This window comes from Mauremys mutica, chromosome 4 (assembly GCF_020497125.1).
Source record: "Mauremys mutica isolate MM-2020 ecotype Southern chromosome 4, ASM2049712v1, whole genome shotgun sequence".
In the NCBI taxonomy this organism is placed as follows: Eukaryota; Metazoa; Chordata; order Testudines; family Geoemydidae; genus Mauremys; species Mauremys mutica.
The window spans coordinates 63,801,509-63,813,933 of record NC_059075.1 but is presented as its reverse complement, the minus strand read 5'-3'; the positions used below and the strand labels follow the sequence as shown (position 1 = coordinate 63,813,933).

The 12,425-nt window shown below is 39.3% G+C and overlaps 1 protein-coding gene across 3 annotated transcripts in view; it reads left to right on the top strand.

Annotated features, from left to right (window-relative positions):
* Positions 1-12,425, top strand: part of TTBK2 (tau tubulin kinase 2) — a 211,876-nt gene that overhangs the window by 157,477 nt on the left and 41,974 nt on the right. For all 3 annotated transcript variants that reach the window (XM_045014242.1, XM_045014241.1, XM_045014243.1), the window contains 4 exons: positions 2,298-2,455; positions 3,208-3,424; positions 4,374-4,585; positions 6,702-7,299. In XM_045014242.1, the coding sequence (XP_044870177.1) occupies positions 2,298-2,455; positions 3,208-3,424; positions 4,374-4,585; positions 6,702-7,299 (1,185 nt within the window). The remainder of the gene's footprint in view (positions 1-2,297; positions 2,456-3,207; positions 3,425-4,373; positions 4,586-6,701; positions 7,300-12,425) is intronic.

Sequence of the window (12,425 nt, the reverse complement as noted above, 5' to 3'; positions counted from 1 at the left end):
GAACTGAGGAGCGGATGGGTCGGCAGGGGTATATATCCTGCGCTATAGCGGCGCCACTCCAGGGGGCGCCCAGCCGACCCACCGAGTGTTGCTAGGGTAAAAGTCTTCCGAAGAGCCGTGCACGCGCGGCGCGCACACCTAACTGGAATGGATAGGAGCAACACATCTCGAAGAACAACAGTTACTACGGTGAGTAACCGTCTTTTCTGTCAGTAGCGGAAACGTATCTGAGATTCCACAGCTCTGTCTGGTTTTTCAAATGTTGACTTTCTTCTGAAATGCTCCGCTTGTCACTCGCCTCAAGTATGGTTTTATCACTCCCTTGTGTGGACAGGTTCAGTGCATTCAACAAGTTAAAAATGTCTGCAAGATATGCAAGCTTTTGCGATCCATATCGGGTCAGAAAAATTTGCGGCAATCTTGGGATTGTGCTAGAAAGAAAACCTAGCAGCTGTTTGCGAAGCTCAAAAACTCTTTCCAACACTCTGCCAACACAATTCCATATGAAACTATAATTTATGTCCTGCACTCATTTCTAGACACAGCTTTGCAAAAAGGCATGAATTCAAAGGCTAGGACTTCACAAAATTCACAACTGTCACAGCTGCATTTACCACATCATTTAATTTGGGTTTCATTTTCTTTGGTGCAAGATCCTGGTGATGCAACATATATTGTACTATTACATGTAGCTTTATGACTCGTATTCTTGCTACACCGCCACTCCTATTGCCTGCCATAGTAGTAGCACCATCCATGCCAATGGCAGTGCACTTCTCCCAATTCAGCAATTCAGCTTTCATGAAATCATCCAATAATTTGACTATTTCCTGACCTGTTGTCCATTCTGCTAACTCCTGACAAAAAAAGAAAATCCTCCAAAATTTCCCTCAGCCAGATATAACGAACAAAAACTAATAATTGTGCTGCATTACCAGTATCAGTAGTCTCATCAAGCTGAATTACAAACTGTTCACATGTACATAGTCTTTCAGTTAGTTGGGATTTTACATCATTTAAAAACTCTTCAATTCTCCTTCTAACTGTGTCATTAGAAAGTGGTGTGGCCTTAAGTTTCTTCATTGCATCTTTGCTTACCATCACTTTGCACATTTCTACAGTAGCTGGAAGACTCAGTAGTTCTCCAGTGGTATGGGATTTTTTACTCTTTGCAGTCCGAAGCACTGTTAAGAAAGATGCTTTCAAAGCCTTTCCCGGAACCGATGTAATGTTTGTCATTTGAGTTTTCTGTCTATTGTACTCTTCTTTCTTTCACTAAAGAAAGTTCTCTGGGTTTATCTTTATACTCCAGGTAACTTCTTGTGAGGTGTCATTTCAGTTTTGCAGATTTCATTGCTTCATTTGATAAGATTCATAAGCATACAATGCATTGCAGTCGTCCATCATTAAATTCCATAGAACCAAAATCAGTATAACTTCTGTCAAACTTCCTCTTCATTTGTTTCTTCTTGGCTCTGCATTGTCTATGGGTTCAGCAAAATTAGCAGTACTAGTATGAGGACGTTTTAAAAACGTATCCATTTATAGTGTAATTTGCTTGCACACTATAAAAATATATTCAACTTCCACCTGCCAAAGACATCTCAGTTATAAAAAAGAACAAAACAAACAAACAAAAAAACAACAACCAGACATCACTTCTGATTTGCTGTCACAAAGCAGTGAGATTTTTTATGTTGACACTTATGCCATGTGAGTGTTATGATTCACCATGCACCATGGAATATGTTGTGTAACAGAAATAGTAGATCTGTCAGTTTTAATCGTTAGGCAATGCAGATGTGCAGTGAGATTATTTTTTTATTTTTCTGCAACCCCTTAGACATTCCTAGTGTGCTCATATGTCTCCCCATTCCCACAGAAGCCCATGATTACTGAAACTCCCACAGTCCTCTATAGAGACTCCTGATGACCACACTTCTTCACAGATACTGATGGCTTCCTATGCACTACCCATATAGACCTCCCAGTGTGCTCTTTTGCTTCCTTTTTCTTTAAGAAGCATAGCTTTTTTCACAAAACACAAGTAATGCTACCCAAGCATTACAAAAAGCTATTTCATAATTTTCAAGTGCGCCATTCTGAGCCACAGATGGGGCAGTGCTGATATAGCACTTTTGATAAACCTTACCTTTTTAACAATTAATTGTCAGATAACGTTTTCAAGGAGAACCAGATGTTAGAAAAGTCTTGAGGGGAAACTGAGTCTGGAGTGCTTTGTCTTTCTCTCATTCAAAGAAAGAAGAATTAATTAACTCTTTTTTCTTTATCTTTAGCTTCTCATGTCTGTGTTTGACAACAGTATGAAAACTTCTGGAGTCATTGAAAGCGACCCTTTTGACTGGGAGAAGAGTGGAACTGATGGCTCTCTGACGACGACGACGACATCAACAACTCCTCAGTTACATACTCGCCTGACCCCAGCTGCAATTGGGTATGTTCAAGCATTTCCTATATTAACCTAAACAGACAACCACTTAGCACCAGGGGAAGGTCATCTGTCACATCTGTTTCTCCAGGGTGTTAACCTAATAAGGTATTGCAGGATACTAGGTCTCCTCTTGGTCACTATTGAGCCTCTCCTCAAAAAAAAAATAAAAATGCTGCTGTCCTAAATATACAGAATTATATATATATATAACATCAGTTATGAATGTTGATACATGCCTGGGTTAAGAAATCACTTTATTAGATTACCATTCTCCATTCAAGCTTTTGCTAAGGCCTATGTTAAGAACCTACAGCTTGATCCCTAGCCCATTGAACTCAATGAGAGACTTCTGTTGCCTTCTGTGGGCTTTAAATAGTCACTAATGAGGAGCACTTGCAAATCTCTTTGAGATCCAAAGATGAAAAGTATTGTACTTATGTGAATGCAACATAATATAATAGGATATAATATAAAATATAAATGTTCACCAGATGGTCTCTTTGACATAAGGAATCAGGAAGAATGTGATTTCCAGCTTTAGAAAGTAACTGCAAAGTCAGTAGAAAAATAGCTTTTAAAAGGTTTACTTCATTCTCATAACTGAATTACGTATATACAATTTTATGGTATGATGTAATTTTTTATTTTTCAAATTTTATGTTGACTGGAAGTTTTGATACTGAAGTCTGTGCCTTGAGCGCATGGGAATACCAGAGTCATTTCCACTGGATTATTTTTCACTTCTTCCTTTGTAGAATAGCCAATGCCACACCTATCCCAGGAGATTTGCTGCGAGAGAACACGGATGAGGTGTTTCCAGATGAGCAGCTCAGTGATGGGGAGAATGGTATTCCTGTTGGAGTCTCACCAGAGAAACTGCCTGGATCCCCTGGGCATCAACGTCCTCAGGAAAAAGATGTCTGGGAGGAGATGGATGCCAACAGAAACAAAATAAAGCTGGGGATCTGTAAGGTATTTATAGAACTGCAGTGGGAAAAACCTCTTTCAGCGATTTCCTGGCATCATCAGGAACACGATAATGTGGCATGATGAGTGATAGAAGAGCAAATGCTCATTTGGCACTTTTAAATATTCTGCATTGAATAGAATGTTTTTCCAAAGCAGAGGGCTGCATAATCAGTCTCTTTTCGCTTCTAAAGGCCATGATTCATATTGGGTTCAAAGATGGTTTTGTTTCCTAGTCACTGAATAAGGTCAGAAGTGTTTTCTTGCACTTTCCATGGTAGTAATTAAGGGTGAAGATGTGAAAATAGATCAGAACTAACTCTCCAGTCAACAAAATAAATGATTGGTATTCTCCATTTAGTCAATGTTGCATGCTTGTCTTCATAATGTAACATATCACTCAGTTTTTGTTGAGTAGAATGCCATTACTGGAAAACTAGAAGTACTAAGGGTCAAAATTGAGATACATTGACTAATTCATGGAAGGGAAACTAGCTCAGTGCTTGTCTGGATTATAGCTGGCTCTTGACAGTGATCCCGGTCTCTCACTATCATTACTTGTATTATTCTCTCTCTCTCTCTCTCTCACTCTCATAATCACTAAAATTCATATTCAGACAATTGTAGCCAGTGCTCCTCTGATGTGAAAATGTCATCAGTAGCTGAAAGAAGGTGTTACTGAAGTGTTCTTTAAGCCGAAATACTATCTAGTGGCAGGGCTGTGTATTATTTTTCCAGGTATACGTAAAATGTGTTGGGGGGAGGCCAGACTGCTGCAATACTTATTTTTGTACCTGGCTAATGTGTATTAGTTTTTTAAGGGGAAATGGCAGAAGACAGATGGACTAGGATAGAAGCATTGGGTTATATGCACTGCATACACTGTTGTGTCTTCCTCTATTTCAGAACTCCTAAAAATTACATTTTTATTTCTATTTGTGCTTTATTTGTACAGGCTTCTACAGAGGAGGAAAACAGCCATGGACCAGTGAACGGACTGCTTAATGCACCAAGCCTTGGTTCTCCAGTTCGAGTCCGCTCAGAGACCACCCAGCCAGACAGGGATGTCCCACTGATGAGAAAGTTACGTTCAATCCACAGCTTTGAACTGGAGAAACGCCTGACCTTGGAGTCAAAGCCAGACACTGATAAATTTCTTGAGACCTGGTAAAGAGAAAATTTCTATCTTGCATTTATGCTTGGATTTTTTAGGGGCTTGTTGGCTTAGACTGTATTTTCTTTTCTCTAGTACTGTATCCATGGACAGTGGTCAGTGAAAACCAGAAATAGAATTGCTGAGCTATGCTTATGCCAAGTATGGCTAGTAATGTCTACTGGATTCATAGTATTTGCTCTGAGGAACGTGCCTGGCTTCTATCCCATTTTGCATTTTTAAGTTACATTTTTATTGAATTTTTATTACTATTTACACTAAGCCAAAGGTGTTCATGGCATTTTATAGACAAAGTCCGTACCTCACGGAATTCTTAGTTTAAGTGCCCATTTCTATCACACTTCTGTTGATCACACTTCATGAATAGTCCTGTTGACTTCAGTGGGACTTCTTGTGGGAGTCAGTGCAACTTAACTTGGATAAGCATTACAGAATCAAGCAGTAAATTAGATATAGCCATAGAGTCTCTGGTAAGGTGTAATGTGTACGAGGAGCAGGATTTATGTGAAATAAAATAATGAGTTGACTTGTTTCTGTAGTGCATGTGTCATTAGTTTCACTTTTATATTTCTAAAGTTGTTAGGAATGCAGCAGTGCTGGAAAGCTTGTTAGGAGGAGTGGGTTTTGAGAAAGAATTTGAAGGTGGAGAATGAGGTTGTGTGAGTACAGGATCAGGGAATTTAGTCCAGTTGAAGGGAGTATTATGGAAGGATAACACACAGGGAGGCTAGAGGGAGGGAAGATCATAAAGCTAAGCTGGGAAGCAATAGAAGAAGAGAGTTGAGATCTAGGCGTTGGTAGAGCTGTGCAGAGCCTTGAACATGAGAACAAGGAATTTGAATTTGATGCAGAGCTTACATGAGTAGAGGAAGACATGATCAGAGTAGACAGAGAGGAAAAGGAATTTAGTAGTATTTTGGATGAACGAGAGAGGTTCAAAGAATGAGTCATGTATAAACTAAAACTGAGACATAGAGTTGTACATCATACTTAATTAAGGACAAAGAAAGGCAACCAGTAATAGAACTAAAGTTTCATCATTTCCTTAACACCCCCTCACTCACAGTGGACAACAAAGGGAGAGATTTACATTCCCGAGTAATAAAAACTCATTAGTGTTCTTCAGACAAAACAAGAGAACATGCCGTGCTGCAGAGAGACGGGAAGAATGTCCATGTTTCTCACAAAGCAAAACTGCAGCAGTTAGAAAATCCTTGCAGGTAGATAGCAAAGTTATATTTAGGCTGGCTTATTACATAGTAATAACAAAGTTATGAAACAAAAAAAGTTGATGTGGTACATGGTTATTCTTATGTCACCCTTGGCCTCCCAACCTCCTTTTTTTCATTCGATAGCAAAAGGGAAGTACTGAATCCAGGCTGAAATGTTTTGGCATTAATTCATGCTGAGGTGAGGAGCTGGTTTCCTTTCTTTATTTCCAGTTTTCCTCTGACTTTTTCAGTAAGATTGCTGTAGAGCCCTTATTTGGCAGGAGTAACGTGTTTACATGCAAAACATTTGGTTGCAGGCATCTCCAAAACGGCTGCTTGAAAATTATGTTTCTTATGCTCATCTTTGGATCTGTAAGACACACTATGACTGGCACTGCACTGGCCATCTGATACCACCCTGACTAATGTCTATGCTCTGCTCTCTCTTATTTTCCCAGTTTAAATACATACATGAAATTTACATATGAATCCCTAAGAACTTTCTTCCATCGTCACCAGATGCCAGAGTTATCTTTTGGTAACTGGGAGGTAGAAATTAATAAAAAATAAATAATTCTTTCTTTCTCCCTATATGTCCCCAGCTTTCTCTGGCTTGGGACAGGGAGCTCTGTATTGTCCAGCATTTCCCACCTTACTCACCATAGTCATACCACTTGGCTGATGCTGCCCATGCTTGCAAAGTTAACTCTGTGGGTTATTTTTGGTTTGTTTTCCCTCCCATATTTTGAAGGTTTCAAGCTGTTGAAGGCTAGTTCTAAAAAGTGGTAGGGAACACTTCAGTAGACTCTGAAGTGAATTTAGCTTGGCTCTTATGGCAGAATTCAGATAGTGTAGTTCATTCTTAATTAATTCATATGTAATATCTTTCTCTCCTAAGCTTGCAGAAGATGCAGAAAGATTCAAATGCTGGGAAAGAAACTGCTGTTGCTGCTCCTCCTCTTCCTCAGAAAATGTCTGTTCCTGCTGTGGCTGCCCGCGCTGACCGTGTCTGGCATTATGATGAAGAATATCTTCCTGATGCTTCTAAGCCTGCTTCAGCCAGTTCTCCAGAACAAGTTGATGGCATTGTTAGTAATGGCTTTGTGGCTGTCAACTTAAGCTCCTGCCAGCAGGAGGTTGATTCCAAGGAATGGGTGATAGTAGATAAGGAACGGGATTTGCAGGATTTCAGGACCAATGGGGCTTTAGTACATAAAACTACTGGAAGTCCCTCAGATGAGGAGCCTGAGGTGCTACAAGTCCTAGAGGAATCCCCCCAAGAGGAACAGCTAAGACTGAGTACTTGGGCAGAAAATAACGTCCATGCCAAGAATGAAGCCTTAGGTGTGGGATTAGATCTACCTGTTGATCATGCTACTGCTGCTTCTGAACAATTTTCAGATAAATTAGAATTTATGGCTGGATTTGCTGGCCAGCTTCTTGCAGCCACACCTTCAAGTCCAATGGAGGCCCAAGCAGAAGGAGCCCTCACTCTGGTAAGAAAACTCATAGTTGTAATCATATCTTTACTCTCTATTCAGAGCTATATGAGAATAAAGCAGTAAATGAAAAGGCAGTGGCTAAAGTGTAAGCAGGGTTCTGGAATGTTTAGGTTATAGGATATGGGACTTGACTCTGCACCAGGGATTTCCCAGGATCTGCTAAATTTGTGTCTAAATTCTGCAAGAGGTTTGCTATTGGTTCAGCAGTGAACAACCCTCAGAACTGGGCTTAATTAAAAATATACATTAAAAAGAACCTTTTAACCAATGAAATATACACATATGTATGTTGTTGTGAGTAAATAAACAGAAAGTCTAACAAATGTGTAAAATACTATACAATAGTATGTTATGTCCTGTAGAGAAAGTCTAAAAGGCAGAAGCTAGTATTGTACCAAAAAACAAAGTTCCTTGCTCCCTCCATCCTATAATTAGGTTCTTCCTTCTGAATTTCCTCTGCTGCTTTCTGCCCCTGAAACAACTTTTTGGCTTCCCTGTTTGACTGGCTATAATCTGTTTATAGATCATAGGAACTTCTAGTGCACCGACACTGTAATAGTTATGTTTCTGCAACCCCTGATATCTTTTGCACCAGCAACAGTTCCTTGCCGGCTTCTCTAACTCCACTGCTACTTCACACTTCTGAAATAGTTCTGTAATTGCTTGTCATCTGCCTCTCTCCTGCTGGACAGATTGCTCAACAGATTCCTCTGCTCCTTCTCCAGTTGGCATGTTTCTCTTTTCTGTCTCATACATCCCTCACCTGCACAGTTCCCAATAGTTTTCCTTCCCCCTCAGATGTCTCCATCACCAAATAATGCTCCCTCCAACTTCATTTCTCCCTTCCTTTCTTAGAGAGAGAGTGTGGTTTAGTGGTTAAACCAGGGTATAGGGACTCAGGACTTGTGATTTCAATTCTTGCCTTTTACACTTACTGTGTCATCTGGGTCACACAGGTCAGTATTCTCAAACTTGGGTGCCTTAAGTTAGGCATTGAAATCCATATTTAGGCACTTAAATTAAACCAGTGGCATCTGTAGGTGTACAGTATCTCTGAATATCAGGCCACATTTGTTTAAGTACCCAACCTTAAGTACCCATATTTGAAAGTTTTTTTCTGAATCTCTCTACTCCTTATTTTTTCTATATTCTGGTTAACTGCAGCGTATTGCTTAGAAGAGACTTCTTTTCAGTGGAGGTGGCAATATTCTGTTTTCCAAAATAAATCCCAAAGTTAAAACCCAGATAGGTTTCATAAATCCTAATAAACCTGGTTTCACTTCTTTCTTACTTTTATACCACAGTTTTAAAAAGTCAAAGTCCTTTCTGCCAAAAGAGAGGCTGCAGAAATATATGTCCCTTGATGCTCCTGATCACTTATAATTCAGGAATCTGAAATTGTATTACTTTAGGAAAATTCAGAGACGCAGTTAAATAGTTCTACTTAATCACTTCTACACATATGCAAATATTCCCATGTTCTCATGGAATATTAAAGACAGTAGAAATATTTTAGACATGGTTATTTATTTTTAGGCACCCATTCTTTGCAAATTGTGTAATTTACAGAAAGATTAAATATACAGAAAAAACCTTACAATATGCAGCTGCTGCTAAGCTAAAGAGAACAAGAATTTTGAAACATACATTAGTAATGTGATCAACACAAAATATTGCAGTTTTAAAGTTGGTTGAGAACTCCATAATGGTGTAGCACTGATTTACAGCTCAACTGTTGCTTTTTAACTATAGCCATAGTAGACAATGTATAAATGTATAGTAATATTGTTTGTGCAAAATGCTAATTTTCAGTTCTCAGTTTGCAATTTTGCATGGACCTTCTTCATACAAATGTACTAGTTTATGGGTAATGGTTTGCTTACTTAAACTCTGAGTATAGGTGGGATTGAAACTGTCTTGATTCTAGTGGAGTTGTCATTCACTGAAATAGTAGTGAACAATGTGGATTTCTGGAGAGAAAAGTGAAGATGCACTGGGAAATGGAGATATCTATAATCTAGGTTTTTGAATTGGACTATGTAGAGGAAGATACTTTTGCTGAAATGGTAAATGGGGTAGGATTATGGCCTGAACTGGAAAAAGAGAGAAGTACAGGTAAATTTAAACTGCACCAGGAATGGGAGACATTTCCGAGAAGGTGAGTGGAGGAAACTTGTCTGCCTTGACATGAATAAACAGTATGAAATTGAAAATGAAACTGGAAGTAAGAGTTGAGGTGATTTGGGTAACTTAATGTAAATTTGAAAAGGATTACCAAACAATGCGTTTCAAAGGGTCTGATCCCAAAGACCACTGAAGTTAGTGATTGTCTTCCTTTTATTTCAGTGGCCTTTGAATCAGGGTCAAAGTGAGGCTGCTCCACAAATACCTGGTAGGTAACATGGTGCTGCCTCCTCCTCCTTATTTCTAGCTGCTTTTACAGCTGGTAGGCTTTTTATTTCAAAGGAGACCTGGATTCCTGTTAAAGCAGTTGGAAACAAGCAAAAAGAGTTTACCTCTAGTAGGGTTCATAGCTACTTAAGAGAGGGGGAGGAAACACTGATTGATAATCATGGGGGTCACACACATACCTAGGGGGACAGAAATAGAACTAGTCTTCAGGGTCTGAAGTCTTTGATGGAATGTCCAGGGGAGCAGAAAACCACTCCATTGGATAGTATGCCCGGGGGACCAAGGAGAGAGGGAAATAAAGGGTTTGAGAAATATTATGGGGAAGAGGAAGGAATGGATGAGGGAAAGGGTTCGGGAGAAGGAGAAGAAGAGATGAAAAGTAAATGCTTTGATTAACATTTTTCCAAAAGGGCAAAACACTTATCACATTCAAAACAATTAGAAATGCATACACACTTCCCTAATATAACTGTTCCATGTAAGCATTTGCTTTAGTTGACATACATACATATAGTGCAAATGATAAATGACATGTCCACTAAAATATCTTTTTATTAAGATTTGGTCCAAGTTATGAAAAAGTATGAGAGCCCGTAGCCTAGATATTATCTAAAGGAAGAAGGTAAACTGAGAACTGGAGACAGTAACTTCTGTGCAGTTCTGAGAGAGATTAGAGTTTGACTAGGATGGATCAAATCTGTGACTAGGGCCTCAGTTCTTTGCCACTAATGTGAATGGGACCATTGATAAGCAATTTGGATAAATTTTTAGTACATAAACTTTTTTTGTGGTTGAATTAATCTCATCTTAAATAATATTAAGAATCCAACTTAAAGCAAAAAAAGGAAGAGAATTCATGGTTAAAGGTATAAAATTCAGCTTGACGCTGTAATTTCACTTCCGCATCCCACACAACTGTGCCATTCCTCCTTACTTTGGGCCCAACTTTCTGAAAAATAGTCAAATCTAATATTTTGACAGCCCACCAAAAATGTGCACGTATCATTGTACATTACTCATCTCATCAGATGTCTCCTAGAGGTCTGAAATGCCAATCCTGGCACTGTAGCTGAAGGGCTTTATAACTTACTTACTGTCAGAAATAATAGGGAAAGCAGAATCAGTTGCATTTCTAGCCACTTCAGCTGAAGTATTAAAACGAATCACAGCTCTGATGGAAAAGACAGCGAGGAATAAACTAACAAGGGAGAAGTTTGGATGAAGAACAGGAAATAGAAAAATGGGCACATAGTGGCAGAGATATAGAATGAAATAAAATCAAAGGTAGTGAGAAACAGAATAGAGTGATGATAACAGACGTACATGTAAGGAGAATAAGAAAACAATGAACTGAAGTAACTGAATTTAATGTGAGAGACAGAGAATTTTATTTTTACATAGCACCTTTCATACAATACATAAATAACTGCACCACTGAAATGCAGCTACTTCTTGGACAGAAGGTATTAGCAAGGCACACAACAACCAGAACAAAAGGAGGGAGAGGAGAAGGTGAAACTTTCTGCTGGCTTGGATTGTGACCTCTTTCTGAATTCTGACTTATGCTGCTTACAAGAAGTTCAGCAAATTCATGTGGAGAATAAACCTTCTGTGAAAAAGAACTCTGCCTTAAATAAGAAGTTTTTCTTGTTGGTCTCTAATAAGGGTTCTGATTTATTATTATATTACAGTAAACTTCTACAGTTCCCTTACTTTTAAACTATTTCTCATCACTCAAATACTCTGATCGATCTTTGAGTGGTGTTAAATTCCATCTGTCAGCTATATCTGGATTTGTTTCTCTAGTACAAGAATCCTAAATCTTGCACACTCTAGTGTAAAAAGGTTTTAATGAGGATGGTTGCATTCTACTCACCTATTTGTGAGTCTTCACATTCTTTGGATTTGGCTTTTGTGCCTACATAATTCATGAAACCACGGTTTGACCCCTTGCTTAGTAGAATTCGTCTTATTGTATTTATCCATAAAGATTGCAGTTTTTTGTTGGCTTAATCACTAGTTAGAATAGGCAGTGAAATCTGTCCTGATAACTGCCTTATTTTAATTTTAAAAAGAGCACTTTCAGGTCATCTGTAAACTGTCATTTTTAGGCCAGTTTAAACCGTGAGGGAGAGGTATAAGCTCAGTGGTTTGAGCATTGGCCTGCTAAAGCCAGGGTTGAGAGTTCAATCCATGAGAGGGCCACTTAGGGATCTGGGGCAAGATCAGTATTTGGTCCTGCTAGTGAAGGCAGGGGGCTGGACTCGATGACCTTTCAAGGTCCCTTCCCATTCTAGGAGATTGGTATATCTCCAATTAAAAAACAAAAAAAAACATTTTGCAATAAATCAACAAACTTATTTTCATGCAAGATTGGTGTTTTTTGAAGTACAGGCAGGTTTATTGAATCCTTCTTGTGCTGTGCTATTCAGCAAACCTTAGGCATGTTCTGTAGTTGTCAATATCACTGTCCACAGGCCCTGTTGTATGCTGTCTCTGTTTCTAGGTGGAATATTATACATATGTTGTCTCAGGCAGGGACGGCACCAGCGCAGCAAGCACATGCCTGGGGCGGCAAGCTTCGGGGGGGAAAGGGAGGGGTTCGTCTACATGACGGCAGCGGTCAGGGAGCCTTTGGCGGCGTTTCTGTGGGAGGTCCGCCGGTCCTGCGGCTTCAGCAGCAATTCGGTGGCGGGTACACCGAAGGC